Source organism: Pygocentrus nattereri, chromosome 9 (genome assembly GCF_015220715.1).
Source record: "Pygocentrus nattereri isolate fPygNat1 chromosome 9, fPygNat1.pri, whole genome shotgun sequence".
Classification (NCBI taxonomy): domain Eukaryota; kingdom Metazoa; phylum Chordata; class Actinopteri; order Characiformes; family Serrasalmidae; genus Pygocentrus; species Pygocentrus nattereri.
The window spans coordinates 2,778,717-2,801,216 of NC_051219.1; the positions used below are offsets into that span (position 1 = coordinate 2,778,717).

At 43.5% G+C, this 22,500-nt stretch overlaps 2 protein-coding genes across 2 annotated transcripts in view; one reads left to right on the forward strand and one right to left on the reverse strand.

The window, feature by feature from the left end:
* LOC108416094 (butyrophilin subfamily 3 member A2-like) overlaps positions 1–22,500 on the reverse strand; it is a 534,853-nt gene that overhangs the window by 439,777 nt on the left and 72,576 nt on the right. The window lies entirely within an intron of this gene.
* LOC108415843 (butyrophilin-like protein 3) overlaps positions 1–22,500 on the forward strand; it is a 116,590-nt gene that overhangs the window by 92,180 nt on the left and 1,910 nt on the right. Inside the window, exons 9-12 of the mRNA XM_037541221.1 lie at positions 7,639–7,694; positions 8,269–8,386; positions 17,852–18,025; positions 19,051–19,224. Coding sequence (XP_037397118.1) covers positions 7,639–7,694; positions 8,269–8,386; positions 17,852–18,025; positions 19,051–19,224 — 522 coding nt within the window. The remainder of the gene's footprint in view (positions 1–7,638; positions 7,695–8,268; positions 8,387–17,851; positions 18,026–19,050; positions 19,225–22,500) is intronic.

Below are 22,500 nucleotides of genomic sequence, written 5' to 3' on the forward strand. Positions count from 1 at the left end.
GAGAGAGAGAGAGAGAGAGAGTGAGTACAGGGAGAGAGAGAGAGAGAGAGAGAGAGTACGGAGAGAGAGAGAGAGAGAGAGAGAGAGAGTACAGAGAGAGAGAGAGAACAGAGAGAACAGAGTACAGAGAGAGAGAGAACAGAGAGAACAGAGTACAGAGAGAGAGAGAACAGAGAGAGAGAGAGAGAGTACAGAGAGGGAGAGAGTACGGAGAGAGAGAGAGTATGGAGAGAGAGAGAGAACAGAGAACGGAGAGAGAGAGGGAGAGTACAGAGAGAGAGAGAGTACGGAGAGAGAGAGAGAGAGAACAGAGAACAGAGAACGGAGAGAGAGAGTACAGAGAGAAGGAGAACAGAGAACGGAGAGAGAGAGAGGGTACAGAGAGAGAGAGAACAGAGAAAGAGAGAGAGTACAGAGAGAGAGAAAGAGTACAGAGAGAGAGAGAGAGTACAGAGAGAGAGAGAGTACAGAGAGAGAGAGTAGAGAGAGAGAGAGAAAGAGTACAGAGAGAGAGAGGGTACAGAGAGAAAGAGAGAGAGTACAGAGAGAGAGAGGGTACAGAGAGAGAGAGTACAGAGAGAGAGGGTACAGAGAGAGAGAGAGAGAGGGGGGGGGAGAGAGAGAGAGTACAGAGAGAGAGAGTACAGAGAGAGAGAGAGAGAGAGTACAGAGAGAGAGAGAGAGAGAGAATACAGAGAGAGAGAGAGAGAGAGTACAGAGAGAGAGTACAGAGAGAGAGACAGAGAGAGAGAGAGAGAGAGAAAGTACAGAGAGAGAGAGAGTACAGAGAGAGAGAGAGACAGAGAGAGAGAGAGTACAGAGAGAGAGTACAGAGAGAGAGAAAGTACAGAGAGAGAGAGAGACAGAGAGAGAGAGAGAGAGAGACAGAGAGAGAGAGAGAGAGAGTACAGAGAGAGAGAGAGAGAGAGAGTACAGAGAGAGAGAAAGTACAGAGAGAGAGAGAGTACAGAGAGAGAGAGAGACAGAGAGAGAGAGAGTACAGAGAGAGAGAGAGTACAGAGAGAGAGAGAGACAGAGAGAGAGAGAGTACAGAGAGAGAGAGAGTACAGAGAGAGAGAGAGACAGAGAGAGAGAGAGAGAGAGAGTACAGAGAGAGAGAGAGAGAGAGAGTACAGAGAGAGAGAGAGAGTACAGAGAGAGAGAGAGACAGAGAGAGAGTACAGAGAGAGAGAGAGTACAGAGAGAGAGAGAGAGAGAGAGAGAGAGAGTACAGAGAGAGAGAGAGTACACAGAGAGAGAGAGAGTACACAGAGAGAGAGAGAGTACAAAGAGAGAGAGAGTACAGAGAGAGAGAGAGAGAGTACAGAGAGAGAGAGAGACAGAGTACAGAGAGAGAGAGAGACAGAGAGAGAGAGAGATTGAGAAAGTACAGAGAGAGAGAGGGAGTACAGAGAGGGTACAGGGGGAGGGAGAGAGAGTAGAGAGAGAGCAGATAGATGGGAGAGAGAAAGACAGTAGGGAGAGAGGGTAGAGAGAGTAGAGGGAGTACAGAGAGAGCAGCGAGATAGGGAAGAGAGAGTAGAGAGAGATCGAGAGAGAGAGAGAGGTTTAAGGCCCGGATGTTAACGCGGTTGAACGCGTTCAGCCCCTTCCACAAACTCCTCATATTGGTGTTCAGCCGTTACTGCGTTCATCCCCTCCCACAGGCTCGTCGTGTTGGTGGTGTTCAGCCATGACTGTGTTCAGCCCCTCCCACAGGCTCGTCGTGTTGGTGGTGTTCAGCCATGACTGTGTTCAGCCCCTCCCACAGGCTCGTCGTGTTGGTAGCGTTCAGCCGTTACTGTGTTCAGCCCCTCCCACAGGCTCGTCGTGTTGGTGGTGTTCAGCTGTTATTGTGTTCAGCCCCTCCCAAAGGCTCCTTGTGTTGGTAGCGTTCAGCCGTTACTGTGTTCAGCCCCTCCCACAGACTCCTTGTGATGGTGGTGTTCAGCCGTTACTGCGTTCATCACCTCCCACAGGCTCCTCGTGTTGGTGTTGTTCAGCCGTTACTGTGTTCAGCCCCTCCCACAGGCTCGTCGTGTTGGTGGTGTTAAGCCATGACTGTGTTCAGCCCCTCCCACAGGCTCGTCATGTTGGTGGTATTCAGCCATGACTGTGTTCAGCCCCTCCCACAGGCTCGTCGTGTTGGTAGCGTTCAGCCGTTACTGTGTTCAGCCCCTCCCACAGGCTCGTCGTGTTGGTAGCGTTCAGCCGTTACTGTGTTCAGCCCCTCCCACAGACTCCTCGTGTTGGTGGTGTTCAGCTGTTATTGTGTTCAGCCCCTCCCAAAGGCTCCTTGTGTTGGTAGCGTTCAGCCGTTACTGTGTTCAGCCCCTCCCACAGACTCCTTGTGATGGTGGTGTTCAGCTGTTATTGTGTTCAGCCCCTCCCAAAGGCTCCTTGTGTTGGTAGCGTTCAGCCGTTACTGTGTTCAGCCCCTTCCACAGATTCCTTGTGATGGTAGCGTTCAGCCGTTACTGTGTTCAGCCCCTTCCACAGACTCCTTTTGTTGGTAGTGTTCAGCCGTTACTGTCTTCAGCCCCTACCACAGGCTCCTCGTGTTGGTGGTGTTCAGCCGTTATTGTGTTCAGCCCCTCCCACAGGCTCCTCGTGTTGGTGGTGTTCAGCTGTTACTGTGTTCAGCCCCTCCCACAGTCTCCTCGTGTTGGTAGTGTTCAGCCGTTATTGTGTTCAGTCCCTCCCACAGTCTCCTCGTGTTGGTAGTGTTCAGCCGTTATTGTGTTCAGTCCCTCCCACAGTCTCCTCGTGTTGGTAGTGTTCAGCCGTTACTGTGTTCAGCCCCTCCCACAGTCTCCTCGTGTTGGTAGTGTTCAGCCGTTATTGTGTTCAGTCCCTCCCACAGTCTCCTCGTGTTGGTAGTGTTCAGCCGTTATTGTGTTCAGTCCCTCCCACAGTCTCCTCGTGTTGGTAGTGTTCAGCCGTTACTGTGTTCAGCCCCTCCCACAGGCTCCTTGTGTTGGTTGTGTTCAGCCGTTACTGTGTTCAGCCCCTCCCACAGGCTCCTCGTGTTGGTTGTGTTCAGCCGTTACTGTGTTCAGCCCCTCCCACAGGCTCCTTGTGTTGGTGGTGTTCAGCCCTTACTGTGTTCAGCCCCTTCCACAGACTCCTTGTGATGGTGGTGTTCAGCCGTTACTGTGTTCAGCCCCTTCCACAGACTCCTCATGTTGGTGGTGTTCAGCTGTTATTGTGTTCAGCCCCTCCCACAGGCTCCTTGTGTTGGTAGCGTTCAGCCCTTACTGTGTTCAGCCCCTTCCACAGACTCCTTGTGATGGTGGTGTTCAGCCGTTACTGTGTTCAGCCCCTCCCACAGGCTCCTTGTGATGGTGGTGTTCAGCCGTTACTGTGTTCAGCCCCTTCCACAGACTCCTCGTGTTGGTGGTGTTCAGCTGTTATTGTGTTCAGCCCCTCCCACAGGCTCTTTGTGATGGTGGTTTTCAGCCGTTACTGTGTTCAGCCCCTTCCACAGGCTCGTCGTTTTGGTGGTGTTCAGCTGTTATTGTGTTCAGCCCCTCCCACAGGCTCCTTGTGTTGGTAGCGTTCAGCCGTTACTGTTTTCAGCCCCTTCCACAGACTCCTCGTGTTGGTGGTGTTCAGCTGTTATTGTGTTCAGCCCCTCTCGCAGGCTCCTTGTGTTGGTAGCGTTCAGCCGTTACTGTGTTCAGCCCCTCAAGCAGACTCCTTGTGATGGTGGTGTTCAGCCGTTACTGTGTTCAGCCCCTTCCACAGACTCCTCGTGTTGGTGGTGTTCAGCTGTTATTGTGTTCAGCCCCTCCCACAGGCTCCTTGTGTTGGTAGCGTTCAGCCGTTACTGTGTTCAGCCCCTTCCACAGACTCCTTGTGATGGTGGTGTTCAGCCGTTATTGTGTTCAGTCCCTCCCACAGGCTCCTTTTGATGGTGGTGTTCAGCCGTTACTGTGTTCAGCCTCTACCACAGGCTCCTTGTAATGGTGGTGTTCAACCGTTATTGTGTTCAGCCCCTCCCGCAGGCTCCTTCTTGATGGTGGTGTTCAGCTGTTACTGTGTTCAGCCCCTCCCACAGGCTCCTCATGTTGGTGGTATTCAGTCGTTACTGAGTTCAGCCCCTCCCACAGGCTCCTCGTGTTGGTAGTCTTGGGTTACTGCACATTTTGTGTGGGTCAGACGTTGGCCAGACGTGGGCCAGATGATGATGAATGGTGACTGTAGTTTTCCTGTCAAGGTCCCGTCTCACATAGAGGACATCAGATTGTCCTGTCTGTAGACTTTTAAGTTCCCTTTGAAAAATCATTTTTATACAATGTCTTTCATATAAAGGAAGTACGAAAATCTCATCGCTATCTGGGTCTTGAAATAGTTTCCAGAAGTATTTTGAAAAGTACACACACACACACACACACACACACACGCATACACACACACATACACACACACACACACACATACACACACGCACACACATACACACACGCACACACGCATACACACACGCATACACACACGCATACACACACATACACGCACACACACACACACACACGCATACACACACACACACACACACACACACACACGCATACACACACACACACACACACACACACACACGCATACACACACACATACACACACGCATACACACACATACACGCACGCACACACACACACATACACACATGCACACACGCATACACGCACACACACACACACACACACATACACGCACGCACACATACACACAAACACAAGCATACACACACACACACAGATTTTCTAAGCCGCTTCTCCCTCAGGGTCGCGGGGGGTGCTGGAGATTATTTCTGATGGATGTGATTCTTGTAATAAACAGAGATCTGCTGTTAAAGAAGATAGGAGGTGTAGTACTTTGGTCTGTTTAGCCTGTGGGCTAACAAATACAGAAGCAGATTTGGTTTTAGTGAGATACAGTATCAGGCCTTAGTGCGTTTTGCTGTTCCTGAGTCCAGCCGGGGATGTTACGCATATATTTTACAGGGTGTGTGGGTCAATGTGAGAGAGAGACAGACAGACAGACAGACAGACAGAGAGAGAGAGAGAGAGAGAGAGAGAGAGAGAGACAGAGATAGAGATAGAGAGACAGAGAGAGAGAGAGAGGCAGAGAGAGAGAGAGAGAGAGAGAGGCAGAGAGAGAGAGAGAGAGAGAGAGATAGAGAGAGAGAGGCAGAGAGAGAGAGAGAGAGACAGAGATAGAGAGAGAGAGGCAGAGAGAGAGAGAGGCAGAGAGAGAGAGAGGCAGAGAGAGAGAGAGAGAGAGAGACAGAGATAGAGAGAGAGAGACAGAGAGAGAGAGAGGCAGAGAGAGAGAGAGGCAGAGAGAGAGAGAGAGAGAGAGAGAGACAGAGAGAGAGAGAGAGAGACAGAGATAGAGAGAGAGAGGCAGAGAGAGAGAGAGAGGCAGAGAGAGAGAGAGAGGCAGAGAGAGAGAGAGGCAGAGATAGAGATAGAGAGACAGAGAGAGAGAGAGGCAGAGAGAGAGAGAGGCAGAGAGAGAGAGAGAGAGAGAGAGGCAGAGAGAGAGAGAGGCAGAGAGAGAGAGAGGCAGAGAGAGAGAGAGAGAGAGAGACAGAGATAGAGAGAGAGAGACAGAGAGAGAGAGAGGCAGAGAGAGAGAGAGGCAGAGAGAGAGAGAGAGAGAGAGAGACAGAGAGAGAGAGAGAGAGACAGAGATAGAGAGAGAGAGGCAGAGAGAGAGAGAGAGGCAGAGAGAGAGAGAGAGGCAGAGAGAGAGAGAGGCAGAGATAGAGATAGAGAGACAGAGAGAGAGAGAGGCAGAGAGAGAGAGAGGCAGAGAGAGAGAGAGAGAGACAGAGATAGAGAGAGAGAGGCAGAGAGAGAGAGAGAGGCAGAGAGAGAGAGAGAGGCAGAGAGAGAGAGAGGCAGACAGAGAGAGAGAGGCAGACAGAGAGAGAGAGAGAGAAGGCGTTTTGGCTAATACACCCACGGAGTGATGTTTTTATAACGGTACATTTGGCAGTTGATGTATAGTTTGTCCACAGAGGTCGCTGCTCGTTTGCCTTCCTTTATCAGTTCCTTTCTGATCAAGAGCAGATTTCTCCGTCTGTCCAGTATTTCCTGTGGGAACTGGTCATTGATCCTGAAGTCCTCGGAGTTCTCGTCCTTTTCTCGTGATGAGCTCTCTGTGTTTACAGTGTTTAACCTTAGGGCCGATGGGTCGCGGTTGTTTGTTTATGTTTTTTCCTGCCTAATCGGTGCGCGTGGTGAAATGTGATAGATGAGGCCAATTCCGGTGAGATTTTGAGTTTAGTCATCATGAAATCATGTTCAGGATTTTCCGCAGTGTGTTCGGGAAAGCCAGAGAAGACAGTGTTGTCTCATACTGCGCGTCTGTAAGTCCAAGACTGTTTCTTTCATTAGTTTGTTGTCTTTGATGACAGCCGGTATTTGGGTGGTGAGGTCGCTGACGGTCTGCAGTGCTTTGTTTTCTTTAGTTAGAGTCAGGATTTGTTCCTGGCTGAACTCTAAATGGATTGCTTGGAATTCTTTGTGGAGAATTTTGACCAGGCATAGTCTCAAATCTAGTCCTGAGAGCTTACTGCTAATGGAGAGCAGGACAGGTCTGAGCTCTGTGCAGCAGGCTGGTGAAGCTGGGTCCTCTGTGTCTCCTGGAGAGCTGGGTGGTCGGGGTCACTTACCGGTGGGTGTTTGGAGTTGTTTACCTTTGGTTTTCTTCTTTTTTGTCCTTGTTCATGGTGACAATGTTGTAGTAGTAGTGGTGGATGTATTGTTTGAGGGATTTCAGGATGACAGGTTGATAAGTCCAAGTAAAATATCACTTTCAGAACTTTTTTTTTTCTGTAGGACTTGGCGTCGTTTGGCTGGTTGTCTAGCAACAGGGAGCCACCGTCTTGGTTCTCGCACAGGGTCTCGCAAGAGAATGCTCAGTGCATCATGAGTCAGTTCTCCAAAACCGCCATATTCTGCCAGCATTCTGCATTTTAGATGTTTATTAAGTGAGCTCTGAGCTTGACTGTGTAATAAAAGGTGAACTGACCTCCACAGTTTAGAAGCAGAATAACTGAAAGAGTCTCTCTGTATTTTACTGCAGCTATTTACAGAAGGTCAGTATCTTCAGATCTAAGGTCATAAACAGACACTCTGTGATGTAAGTGGTGCTTTAAGGTCATTTTGAGCTTTAAAGACCAGAATCAGAGCTTTAAAATCTGTCCTGAATGATACAGACAGTGCAGCTCTTTCCAAAACAGGAGTGATAAGATCTCTGTTTATTAAAAACTCCAGCAGTACTGCTGTGTCTGATCCACTTGTACTAGCACAACACACACTAACACCGCCACCACTTCAGGATTACTGCAGTGCTGAGAATGATCAACCACCCAAATAGTACCTGCTCTGTGAGGGTCCATGGGGGTCCTGACCACATGATGAACAGGGTAAAAGGGGTCTAACAAAGTGTCAGAGAAACAGATGGACTACAGTCTGTACCTGTAGAACTACAAAGTGCACCTGTATAGTAAACGGATCTGATGTGTCATCAGCATAGCTATGAAATTTTGTATTATGTTTCCTAATGACATCCCGTAGAGGTAGCATGTACAAATGACCATGTTATTGTTTCTCTCCCAGCTTGATTGATTGTAGTTTCACAAAGGAAACCTGTGCAGATCTGGCCTCAATTCTCAGCTTAACCCTTAGCGGCCTAGCACTATTAAGTGTGTTTTGTTTCCCATTTTTGTCAGTTCTTCTTTCAGTTGTTGTAACTCTAGTAAATATTTGAGACAGCAACTTTATGTTGTTTTTTTTTTCTTTCAGCAGACTTCTCAAATATGTAATCACCTGAGTTGTAAATGCCCGCAGAATTTTGATATTTTTATGAAATTTTGTTTTATGAAGCAAAATTTTACCAAGCACCTTTTTTTTTTTTACTTATTTTTGACTATCAATTCAGAGCTAAGATGTCAATGAGAAAGTTTTAGAATAAAGTGTCTATGAGTTAAAAATATATGATCTTTGCTGATTGTGCGTTACTTATTACTGTGATGCATTTATACAGATTTATTTTTCTTGATATTCTCACCTGTAGGACACATGCAGATTCCTAAACCTGCATTTGACAGACTGCTATTTTTAGAAACGGTAGATTCCACAGTTTCTAGGGATATGCCTAATAAACTGCTGCATTAAAGCATTCCTGAGTTATAAAGCTCAAAAACAAGTTGTGAGTTTTGACGCAAAACGCGTCACCAGGGTGGGTAGGGTTAAAGAACTCAACCCTGAGAGAACTGGACCTGAGTAAAAATGACCTGTGGAATTCGGGAGTGAAGGAGCTCAGTGAGGGACTGAAAAGTCCAGACTGTAAACTGGAAAGACTCGGGTAAGATCACCACTTTCTCACTGAGGATGTTCACATCACACCCACAGTCATTTTCTAGTCTTTACAATGAAAGGGATCATTTAGTAAAGCTCATTCACAATGAATCAGTTTAAAAATGAACACACTACACAACTGACAGCAATCTTTATAAAAGTGTTCTCAGTCTTCCTCCGTCTCTCAAACACACAGATGAAAGAGAGTTTAGAAATGTGTACTGGATGGAGCCACTGAAATTCCAGGAGCACTGCTGGTTTTGCAGATCTCAGAACGATTAGGGGTCAGCCTGTGTAGACAGAGATCCAGTTCATCAAACACAGGGCTGGAAAATACTGACGGGATTGTGCTATGTTGCAACACTTACAGGATAATTAGGAAGATTTGTACTTTACTCAGTACATTTGAGGTTAAATCATTCAAATTGTTAACAATAACTCAAGACCTTTATTTTCTGATCCTGTGCTCATATGTTGGAGTTGAAAATACCATTGCTGTGCACTTCATAGCAGTAAACCACAGATGGCAGCATACAGAAATAGAAATGTTGCCATAATAATCAATAAAAATACATTTCGTTATAAAGCACTTTTCATACAGAAAGCAGTTTAAAGTGCTTTACAATAGAAAAAGATTAAATAATAAAAGCAAAGATACATGAAAAGCAGAAAAAAGAACTAGAAAAGGAAAGTTTGTGAACAAATTGCAAGTTGACTTGAAATTTTTTTTAAAAAACTGGCTTTGTTAAAATGTCAAAATTGTTGAAAACTGTTGATAGTTTTTAAAATGTTGACAAAATGTTGTAAAGCAGAAGCTGCAGTATCCATGATGGATAGTAATTTGTTACTAGGTGCTACTGTGAATGAAGTTTTACCTTAAATTTTGTGTAGGGCTTTAATTTAATTTAAATTGTGCCACCTTACATTTAGTGCTATGTTAATTTAAATTCCACCTTAAATTTAGTGCCACCTTAAAAAGGTTCCACCTTAAATTCTGTGCCACTTAAAGTTTCACGTTAAACATTTGCCACCTTAAAATTTAGTGCTATGGTAATTGCAGTTCCACCTTAAATTTAGTGCCACCTTAAAAAGAGTTCCATTTTAAATTTGTTGCCACCTTAGGTTTATTGCTGTTAGTTAAAGTTCAACTTTAAATTCAGTGCTAACATCAATGCTGTTCCACCTTAATTTTAATTTTATTGCAATGTTAATTGAAATCTTAATTTTAGTGCTACTTTAAAGAGAGTTCCACCTTAAATTCTGTGCCTCCTTAAAGTTAGTGCTATGTTAATCACGTAAATTTTTTTGATATGTTAATAGCAGTTCTACCTTAAATTTAATGCTGATAACTGAAGTTCCACCTGAAATTTAGTGATTTGTTAATTGAAGTTGCATCTTACATTTAGTGCTATGTTAATAGCAGTTCCACCTTAAGTTTAATGCTGTGTTAATTGAAGTTCCCCCTTAAATTTAGGGATATGTTGATAGCAGTTCCCCCTTAAATTTAATGCTATGTTAAATGAAGTTCCACCTTCAATGTAGTAATATGTTAATATCAGTTCCACCTTAAATGTAATGCTATATTAATTGAAGTTCCACCTTAAATTTCATGATTTGTTAATAGAAGTTCCACCTTAAATTTTGTGATATGTTAATAGCAGTTCCACCTTATATTTAATGCTATATTAATTGAACTTCCACATTAAATTCTGTGCCATCTGAGTGCAATTCAACCTTAAAAGCAGTTCCACCTTAAAAAATCATTGTGTTTGCTGATACTGCTGAGAATTATGAGGAGTTTATACAGTGTTAATAGAGTTTAATTAAAGTTAGAGAGAGTTTAAAGAAGGAGCTCTGAGTTGATGGTGAGTCAGTGACGATGTTCATGTCTGATCTCTGCTCTGTTTCTGGTCTCAGTCTGAGTGAGATGAGGAGTTTATACAGTGTTAATAGAGTTTAATTAAAGTTAGAGAGAGTTTAAAGAAGGAGCTCTGAGTTGATGGTGAGTCAGTGATGATGTTCATGTCTGATCTCTGCTCTGTTTCTGGTCTCAGTCTGAGTGAGATGAGGAGTTTATACAGTGTTAATAGAGTTTAATTAAAGTTAGAGAGAGTTTAAAGAAGGAGCTCTGAGTTGATGGTGAGTCAGTGATGATGTTCATGTCTGATCTCTGCTCTGTTTCTGGTCTCAGTCTGAGTGAGATGAGGAATTTATACAGTGTTAATAGAGTTTAATTAAAGTTAGAGAGGGTTTAAAGAAGGAGCTCTGAGTTGATGGTGAGTCAGTGATGATGTTCATGTCTGATCTCTGCTCTGTTTCTGGTCTCAGTCTGAGTGAGATGAGGAGTTTATACAGTGTTAATAGAGTTTAATTAAAGTTAGAGAGAGTTTAAAGAAGGAGCTCTGAGTTGATGGTGAGTCAGTGATGATGTTCATGTCTGATCTCTGCTCTGTTTCTGGTCTCAGTCTGAGTGAGATGAGGAGTTTCTACAGTGTTAATAGAGTTTAATTAAAGTTAGTTTTAAGAAGGAGCTCTGAGTTGATGGTGAGTCAGTGATGATGTTCATGTCTGATCTCTGCTCTGTTTCTGGTCTCAGTCTGAGTGAGATGAGGAGTTTCTACAGTGTTAATAGAGTTTAATTAAAGTTAGAGAGAGTTTAAAGAAGGAGCTCTGAGTTGATGGTGAGTCAGTGATGATGTTCATGTCTGATCTCTGCTCTGTTTCTGGTCTCAGTCTGAGTGAGATGAGGAGTTTATACAGTGTTAATAGAGTTTAATTAAAGTTAGAGAGAGTTTAAAGAAGGAGCTCTGAGTTGATGGTGTGTCAGTGATGATGTTCATGTCTGATCTCTGCTCTGTTTCTGGTCTCAGTCTGAGTGAGATGAGGAGTTTATACAGTGTTAATAGAGTTTAATTAAAGTTAGAGAGGGTTTAAAGAAGGAGCTCTGAGTTGATGGTGAGTCAGTGATGATGTTCATGTCTGATCTCTGCTCTGTTTCTGGTCTCAGTCTGAGTGAGATGAGGAGTTTATACAGTGTTAATAGAGTTTAATTAAAGTTAGAGAGAGTTTAAAGAAGGAGCTCTGAGTTGATGGTGAGTCAGTGATGATGTTCATGTCTGATCTCTGCTCTGTTTCTGGTCTCAGTCTGAGTGAGATGAGGAGTTTATACAGTGTTAATAGAGTTTAATTAAAGTTAGAGAGAGTTTAAAGAAGGAGCTCTGAGTTGATGGTGAGTCAGTGATGATGTTCATGTCTGATCTCTGCTGTTTCTGGTCTCAGTCTGAGTGAGATGAAGAGTTTATACAGTGTTAATAGAGTTTAATTAAAGTTAGAGAGAGTTTAAAGAAGGAGCTCTGAGTTGATGGTGAGTCAGTGATGATGTTCATGTCTGATCTCTGCTCTGTTTCTGGTCTCAGTCTGAGTGAGATGAGGAGTTTATACAGTGTTAATAGAGTTTAATTAAAGTTAGAGAGAGTTTAAAGAAGGAGCTCTGAGTTGATGGTGAGTCAGTGATGATGTTCATGTCTGATCTTTGCTCTGTTTCTGGTCTCAGTCTGAGTGAGATGAGGAGTTTATACAGTGTTAATAGAGTTTAATTAAAGTTAGAGAGAGTTTAAAGAAGGAGCTCTGAGTTGATGGTGAGTCAGTGATGATGTTCATGTCTGATCTCTGCTCTGTTTCTGGTCTCAGTCTGAGTGAGATGAGGAGTTTATACAGTGTTAATAGAGTTTAATTAAAGTTAGAGAGAGTTTAAAGAAGGAGCTCTGAGTTGATGGTGAGTCAGTGATGATGTTCATGTCTGATCTCTGCTCTGTTTCTGGTCTCAGTCTGAGTGAGATGAGGAGTTTATACAGTGTTAATAGAGTTTAATTAAAGTTAGAGAGAGTTTAAAGAAGGAGCTCTGAGTTGATGGTGAGTCAGTGATGATGTTCATGTCTGATCTCTGCTCTGTTTCTGGTCTCAGTCTGAGTGAGATGAGGAGTTTCTACAGTGTTAATAGAGTTTAATTAAAGTTAGAGAGAGTTTAAAGAAGGAGCTCTGAGTTGATGGTGAGTCAGTGATGATGTTCATGTCTGATCTCTGCTCTGTTTCTGGTCTCAGTCTGAGTGAGATGAGGAGTTTCTACAGTGTTAATAGAGTTTAATTAAAGTTAGAGAGAGTTTAAAGAAGGAGCTCTGAGTTGATGGTGAGTCAGTGATGATGTTCATGTCTGATCTCTGCTCTGTTTCTGGTCTCAGTCTGAGTGAGATGAGGAGTTTATACAGTGTTAATAGAGTTTAATTAAAGTTAGAGAGTTTAAAGAAGGAGCTCTGAGTTGATGGTGAGTCAGTGATGATGTTCATGTCTGATCTCTGCTCTGTTTCTGGTCTCAGTCTGAGTGAGATGAGGAGTTTATACAGTGTTAATAGAGTTTAATTAAAGTTGATCTCTGCTCAGGTGAGGGCAGAGCCATGACATATGGAGTAATGTGTCTGGAGCCTGGGAACGTCGATCACAGAGGTTATTAATGTTTGGGTCAAGCTTAGCAAGTTTAACCTTTGTCCAGTAACTCGATGAAGCAACTTTAACTGAATAAGGATGTGTCTCGCACAAATCCAGGAAGAATGAATATGGTGAATTTTCTTGTCCCACTCATCCTCCTCAAAAGTTACCTGTAGCTCCTGCTACCACTGTTGTGTAAGAATGTGCAGGACTAAAGCGAAAAACAAGCTGTATACTTTAGAGATAATGTTCCTAGCATTAGCATCAATTTCCAAACGATCATGAAGGGGTGATTTTGAGGGCGTGTTGGGAAAGTCTGCAAAAGCATTTCTAACATAGTTACGAATCTGCCAGAATCTATAAAAATAAGAATTGAGAGGAGGAAATTGGGGACAGAGCTGTGTGAAACTGTAAAATGTGCCATCAGCATAAAGGTCCCGAATCTTACCAGCTTTATGCCAGTTGAGAAAGGCAGAATCCATGGTTGAAGGTGGAAATAAGGGATTGGCTGTAACTGGCATATTATTAGATGAGGACTGAAGACCAAAATGATGCTGAAATTAGCGCCAGACATGTAATGAAGCGTTTAAAATTGGGTTTGAAAAGGGTGTGTTAGCACTTGATGCTAGAAGAGCACGTAATAAAGCCATCAATCAAATGGCAGGACCAATTTCCACTGCAGTCCACACAGGGACCCAATCGCTCAGCCTATAATGGCCCCACACCAAAAAAGGATACTATGAATGTTTTTTGCTGCCGAGTAATAAAAAAGAAAGTTTGGAGATAAAAGGCCACCAAGGTGCTTAGGGCTTTGAATGACCACATTGCGAATTTTGGGAAGTTTCTTGTTCCAGATAAAATGAACTATACATTGGTCAATAGTTTTAAAGAAGGATTTAGACAAAAATAAAGGTATTGATTGACAGAGGTATGGGAATTTGGGAAGTACATTCATTTTAACTGAATTAACCCGGCCAAAGAAGGACAGGAGAAGAGAAGACCAACGTGATAAATCATCTTAATCTGAGAAAGTAATGACAAAAAATGATGTTTAAGGTCGGAGTATCTACAGGTCAAGGTAATACAAAGGTATTTGAAACTGTGAAATAGTACGGAAGGGCAAGGCAGTCTGAGGGAATCCATCAGCTGCAATATTGATGGGGAACAATTCACTTTTAATAGCGTTTAATCCGCTATTAACACTTTTAAGCATCCTCCACGACTAATTCCTGGAATTCCAGCGTCTGTCCGTACAGCGATTGCTAAAGGTTCTATTGCGATGGTGAAGATTAAAGACACGTCCCCCTATGAAGAGGGAAGAAACTTGAGCAGAGCCCTTTGGTACAAACTGCTGCTAAAGGAGATGTGTACAAAAGTTTAATCCAGGATATTTATACAGGACCGAAACCAGATTTATGCAGTGTGTAAAGATATAATTCCACTCCACACGATCAAAAGCTTTTTCAGCGTCTAGCAAAAGTCAGATTTCTGAAGTCGGAGACGGAGCTGAAGTGTAGAGGATATTCATATTTATATTAAAGAAGGATCATCTATCAACACCTGTTTGATCAGTATGTATTATACCTCCTAAAACAGTCTCGAGCTGTTTGGCAAGAACTTCTGATAAGATTTTAACGTCTATGTTTAAGAGACTGATAGGACGGTCTGCACCGCAGTCAAGAGGGTCCTTATCTTTCTACTCAATCAGTGAAATAGTCTCTTGACGTAGGGTAGTAGGGAGGACACCTTGTTCTAAAGAATCATTCAACATTTCCAAAATTGCAGGAGCAAGTTCACTGGAAAATCTTTTAAAGAATTCCATAGGGAAGCCGTGCTATCTCACTGCTAGATCTGACTGAACTGAACGGCTGTGAATTGGACACTTTTGCTTATTAGAACTGCTGCCCCTCCAGATCTGCACAGAAATTTGGAGTGAAATAGCTGCTCCACCCATCTTCTGAATTTTTTAATGTTCAGAAGGACGCAGATGTGTCTCTTGTAGAAAAGCGATATGGGTGTGCAAATCGTCGAGATGAGAGAGAACCTTGTTCCTTTTATGTAGTAAACTTAACCCTCTAACATTCCAGCTAACGTAATTAATTACACCACCGGCAATTCCAGCCATATTATAAAAAGGTAAAAGGATTAAATAGAGAAATGAATAGATGGATCAAATCAAAAGGGGAAAAAGAAAAAAGAAAGGAACAGGGCAAAGAAAAAGATAAAAAATATATAAAACTGAGCGCAAACCAAAGACAAAGTAAACAAGGCGACCTTTTCAAGTGACTTGGAACAACAACACTAACATTACTCTCCTTAACTATGGAGAGGGAACACCGGGACACATCGCCTAAACATACACACTCAGAAACACCACCGTGTGTCCTAGAGCACTATAATATGCAGACTATATACATTAAAACTAAGACAAACAGAACCACCCAGCCAGCCCACAGATCTTTTCCACTGCGTCAGACAAATGTAGAACATGTTAAAATAAACTCTCGTGTTTTAAATATAGGAACTAATGAAATGAAATAGGACAATATAAGAGTCAACTCCCTGAATCAGATCTTAGGACAGGAGTCAGGTTCGAGGTCCAGACACTGAACTGAGTCGGCATAAGGAGCAGTACAGAGTTTGGGCCACTAGGTGGCGTAGCTGCGTTTAACTCTGTAAAATAGAGCAGACGAGAGTCTCGAACCTCTGTGTGAAGCTGCAATCAGACTTTCAGTTCAGCAGCAGTGTCAGGTTCTGCCCTCAGTGTAGGAAGGACTGTAGCGTTGAGAAACGAAGATGCCTCAGCCGCAGAGTCCAATTCATGCGTGGATCCATCAAAGAGGAAGATCAGCCGGGCTGGATACTGCATGCAGAATTTCAGACCTGCCTCAGGTAATTTGAGGTTAACGGTCTTGATCTCATTGCGACGATTCCACAACTCCACTGAAAGATCTGGGAAGATATGGACTCTGGAGTTCTTGTAGAGCGATTGGCTCTGCTGATGGGACAAGCGAAGAATCTCCTCTTTAGCCTGGAAGCGGAGAACACGAACCAGCATTGGTCTGGGTTGAACATCTGGCTGAGGCTTCGGAACCGGAGCTCAGTGGGCTCGATCAATCTCCAGTGGATTGGGGAGCTTCATGGCGGTAACAATTCTGTGAAGAAGGACCCCATGGACGTGGTAGGCTGCGAGCCGTTGTTCCTCCGGGACCGATTCTCTAGGTCGTCCGTTTCCTCTCTAATCCGCCTGTTTTCAGAGTCCAGCGTTTCGCGCTCTGCGATTCGCTTGTCCGTATCCATGGCAGCAGTTTCAATGTCTCGAACCTTTGAGCTGAGAGAGTTAATGCTGGTGGTCAAACTTGCATGAGATGACCGGAGCTCAGCGATAAACTCCGCTCTGAGTGTGGAAATCTCCTCCCGAATGGAGGCTATTAGCACGTCTTTTAGCAGAGCGGTGGTTAGCTCCCCGCTAGCTGTAGAGCCGGGCAGGAGCGCTAGCCCCACTTTGAGCGTTAGCGTCCTCCATATCTGGCAAAGCCGTCGCGTTTCGTTTAGCTTTTGGCGTCATGGAGACTCCAGTAGTGTCTGAACACTCAAAAATGAGACAAATGGGCCAAAAGACCGAGCAAAATAAGAAAAGTCACGGAGCGACTCCCACACACGTCTCAGCCCAGTGACGCCGTACCGGAAGTCCTGGAAAGTCCAGTTTTTAAAGGAAAAATGAATGTGAGGAACAAAATTACATTTCTAATAATTTCATTTCATAAATTATTTTTCAGACATTTCTCCAGTTTTATTCTTTAATTATATAATCCAAAGATCAAAGCTCCATGTGTTTAAATGTGTCACCAACACAGGTTTTCAGAGAGTCTCATTTCCTAATGTCCTCATTTTTTCCCATGACTGTGTCTCTTTCATATTCCAGGGTTCTTAGTCAGTGTGTTTCCCTAACAGGGATCACACTGGTTTCACTAACAGGTGTTTTTCTTCATACATTCACACCAAATGTTAATTTGTTAGCACCAAATGTTCATTTTCTGTGTCCCTTGTTAGATTCAACCACATTAATCTACCAACGTCGTTACAGTGAAGACCAGATGTCTGTATCTCCAGATATGTTGAAGAACTCTGAACTTTTCATGGGTCGTTCTTCTTTAAATAACATCGCATGTGTTTCTCTGAGCGTCTCACATAGAAATGAATATGTTATTAACGGAGCTCCACGGCTGAAAGATGAACTTTCCCATCCAGGTTCTGCTCCACCACAATCTGACTGACTTCAAAAGAAATATAAAAGAAACGTGATTATCTAGATCATCTGTCACTGTTGGAGCAAAGAGGAAAAGACTCCCCACTGTGTGAATTCTGGCTCAGTGCTGTAGAACATTTGACCATTACTGACCACAGCTTCAGAACTTAAAGCAGGTTCTGGTTTTCAGTCCTGACTGCAAGACCCTGACTGCTGCCTGAATAAGGCTCAACTGACTGCTGTCATATCATATCTCATATACACTGATCAGCCTCTGAAGAGGTCACTGACATGTAGTTAGCCAGAAAGTTCTTATAATTATTAAAATAAAGTGTTTTTAAAACTGCTGACCACAGAAAGTTCACTCAGTGTTTACCTCAACTCTCCAGCACTGTTAATGGTCTATAAATAGGACTGTAGTTTACTGCCAGAACGACGTCTTCATTAAGTAGTAAAGCAGCACAAGTTCTTTATTATTATTCATTTCCCAATAATTCATATTTAGTTTTTACAGTGTGTTTGTTGTTGAAGCTGCTAACGCTACATACACCACTGTTACATGACGTCCCTCAGCCTCAAACAGCTCTTCAGGTCCAGTGGAATCATGGGATAGGACAGTGTGTCGATTTACACACTCCAAAAAATTCCAAACCCTGTTTTTCCATTTTAAATCTCTTCTCACTGCTTCATTTGAATATTGAGAGAGTGTGTGAGGTGACAGTGTTATTGTTTCTCTTCCAGCCTGTCAGAGTGTCGTCTCACAGAGGAAAGCTGTGCTGATTTGGCTTCAGTTCTCATGGTAAAGAACTCACCACTGAGAAAACTGGACCTGAGTGAAAATAAACTGCAGGATTCAGGAGTGAAGAAGCTCTGTGACGGACTGAGGAGTGAAAACTGTAAACTGGAGACTCTGAAGTAAGATAATCACACACACACACACACACACACACACACACACACACACACTACACACACACTACACACTCACACACTACACACACACACACACACACACACACACACAGTCACACACACACACACACACAGTCACACACTCACACACACACACACACACACACACACACACACACACACACACACACAGTCTCTCACACACACACACAGACACACACACACACTCACTCACTCACACACACACACACACACTCACACTACACACACAAACACACTCACAAACAAACACAGACACACACATACACACACACACTCTCACTCACACACTACACACACACACACACACACACACACACTACACACACACAGTCACACACACACACAGTCACACACTCACACACACACACACACACACACACACACACACACACACACACACACAGTCTCTCACACACACACACAGACACACACACACACTCACTCACTCACACACACACACACACACTCACACTACACACACAAACACACTCACACACACACACACACTCACACACTACACACACACACACACTCACACACACTACACACACACACAGTCACACACACACTCACACACACTACACACACACACACTCTCACACACACACACGCACAGACACACACACACACACTACACACACACACTACACACACTCTCACACACACACTCACACACACGCATACACACACACACGCATACATTCACATACACTCATACATACTCACACACAAACGCACACACTCACACTCACACGTGCAAATACATCACACACCTACACTAACACACACACATATACTCACACACACGCTCACATATACTCGCACACACACACACAGCTCCAGTGGAATCATGGGATAGGACAGTATGACATTTTACACACTCCAAAAACTCCAAACCCTGTTTTTCCATTTTAAATATTTTCTCACTGCTTCATTTGAATATTGAGAGAGTGTGTGAGGTGACAGTGTTATTGTTTCTCTTCCAGCCTGTCAGACTGTCGACTCACAGAGGAAAGCTGTGCTGATTTGGCTTCAGCTCTCATGGTAAAGAACTCACCACTGAGAAAACTGGACCTGAGTTATAATACACTGCGGGATTCAGGAGTGAAGGAGCTCTGTGACGGACTGAGGAGTGAAAACTGTAAACTGGAGACTCTGAAGTAAGATAATCACACACACACACACACACACACACACACACACACACACATACACACACACTAACACACTACACACACACACACAGACACACATTGTGAAAACTGTAAACTGGAGACTCTGGGGTAAAATAGTCACTCTAACACACACATACATACACACACACACACACACACACATACACTCACACTACACACTCACACACACACTCACACAAACACACACACAGTCACACACTCACACACACACAAACACACACTCACACCCCCCCATGTCCAGCCTATTCTGTGTTCTGTCTGTTTCTGAATGTCGTCTCTGTTCTCGTCTGTCGTGTCTCTGTGGCTTGTTATAAACATAACCGCCCGTCTATATGTGTTGTTATAACATGCCAGCTCAGCGTTATATGGCTATTCTACAGTCACGGTATCATCCCTGAAGATAATCTCATGGACTATCAGAGGAATCGGCTCCCCTGCCAAAAGAACTAAAGTGTTAAAGCGTCTCAATAGTTTAAAATCTGACATGTTTATTCCAGACAGCCACCTTACAGAGGCAGAGTCTCGGAGATGAACCGCCAGATGGATCGGCCGGCTCATCACTCTGTATATCATTCAGATAAACGTGGTACTTCCATCTTGACCAGGAGAACATACCATTCATAAGGAACTCCACACTGACCGACCCAGAGGGCCGCTATATTATTATTAAAGCACTATTGGGAAAGAAACCCTAACTTTAGTAAATATATATGGACCAAACTCAGATTCTCCTGCTGTCTTTCATCCACTCTTCTCAGAAACGTCTAAATGCTCTGACTCAGGTTTTAGAATTGGTGGTGACTTCAATACAGTCCTGAACCCACACATAGATCCTCTTCAGTACAATGAATCATCAATAATCATTCAGCAGCTTTGCTTAAACAGTGCATGTCAGATCATGGACTGGTGGATATCTGGAGATCGCAGAACCCCAGTAGTAAAGAACGTTCATATTCCTCTCCTTCCCACAAGTCCTACTCCTGCATAGACGACTTACTGTCTAACAATTCCATCACACACCGAATAATTCCTTCAGATATTAATAGTATTATTATATCTGACCACGCCCCGATTAGTCTCACCTTTCTAGCAGACTATCAGTCCCTCCCTCCACCCCACCATCTGGCTGGTTCTCCTCTCTTGACAATGCAGTTTCTAAGTTCTATTGGAGGCACCAAAAGCCTCGAATCAAGTTAGCTACCCTCCAGAAACCGAAACATCTTGGAGGACTTGGAGCCCCAAATTTCTATCACTACTTTCTATCACATCAATTGCATTACATCAGACACTGGACAAGCAGTTCAAACGAGTTCATCCAAGGAATGATGACCTGGGGATAAAAAAAAAGCTTTAGCAGCATCAGGTCCTCTTTTAAGGTTAAAATGAAGATGGTGAAATGTCTTGTGCTCTTCTATATGTATGTAAATAAAACAGAATGCAGTGATGTGCAAATCATTTAAACCCTGTGTTTAATTAAAAAATCACAAAAATAACACATCAAATGTTGAAACTGATCAGTTTGATTGTTTTTTGTACATTTATGCCCATTTTGAATTTGATGCCAGCAGCACATTTACCAAAGTTGGGAGGGAGGCAGGTTCACATCTGTGCTGCACCTCCTCTTATTTCCCCAGCACTCTGTAAGCGTTTGGGCCCTGATGAAGAAGTGATTTTTCCCATTCTTCCTTGATTTGGGATTTCAGCTGCTCATGTCTGAAGATCAGGGTCAGCCAGTATTGGTCTTCACCCTTGTCCCTGCTCTCTGTTGAAGGTGAAGAGCGGCTCTTTTGAGAAAGATGAGGAGTAGCTCTGTTGAACCTCTGAAAGGCTCTCTGGGAAGCTCTTTTCATGCCCATCATGTTACTGACCTGTTCTAAATGAAGCTCATTAGTTACTGGGTGATGGTCCAGCACATGTGGTTTTTTTAAGCGTTACACAACATTACCAGTGTTTTTATTTAGATTTTGTACAGCATCCTAACTTTTTTAGGAACAGGGTTGTTTAACACTGAGTGACCCTGGACTGCAGCATTGAGACATTCAGTGTTAACGGCTTGACCATCTGGTTTATTTCATCACCGTAGTTGAAGGCAGACGTTGTGAAGATGTTCCTCTTGGCAGAAAGCAGAAGATTCTGACAGTGTAGTTTAAGCAGAGTGTGATCAGCAGTAAGACATGATCTTTCTCTGAATGTGTGAAAGCAGGTCTGATTCTAGATTGATCTGATTTGTTCTCTTATATACTGACAGATATTTGAATGTAGATTCTTTTTGACGTGTTTAATGTAAAGTGTAGTTTCTCAGTCCTGTGATGATCTGAAGGGGTATTTAAGTACAGTGGCAGAGTATGGGCAGTTATTTGGTCAGTGTTTGTGAGGGCTAATCATTCGTCTAATCTGCAGTGGACTGTCCCTGATATTTAAGGTGTCTCAGGCCTTGTGGTCCCCGAGGCGTCTGGCAGTCTGAGACCCCTGAGCGTACATGTGGGGTAACAATAACACAGAACAGGCTGATTACAGCTATATAGCTCATGATAACACTGAGACAGGGCCACACAGACTTATGGGTATGCAGAAGAGCTAACAAATACACATAAGCCCCTCCCCTTCCTCCTAGTCACCCACATAGTAAACCACACTGAACAAACTGCTTCCCTAAAGATACAAAGACACATTCATATCTAATCTGCTGTGAGACTCTGACCTCTGAATGTTTACGTTAGGCCACAGAAATGTTTACTAATGAGCTCAATCTTAAGGTTTTCATAGATTTTACACAAAAGAAATAAAAATATACTGTTTACACACATATTTTTTAAAATCTCAGCTTTTTTTTCAAAAGATAAAAGCACCAGAGATCAGCTGCTGAGTGAATCCCTGCACTCAGAGCTCTCCTCCCTCTTTAAAGCAGTGGTTTAGCCTGAGGCGCCACACACACGATATCAGACCAGTAGATTCTGTTATAATCTGCACACTAATGTGCTCAGAGAAGAGCTTCAGTCAGTTCAGGACTTTTGTTTATTCAGTACCTGTAAACATGTAAACAAGAACAGGTTCTATGGCAGCATCAGAAAGATCCTTTACTGAAGGAAAAACATCAACCATGTGGAAAAGTGTGGCTGTGCCACTCTTAGCAGCCTCAACTGCAGACAAACGCTTCCTGTAACTGGAGATCAGACCTGAGGATGTTGGAATGTGTCCAGGAATGTCGGAATGTAGATTTCCATTCACATGTGTGGATTT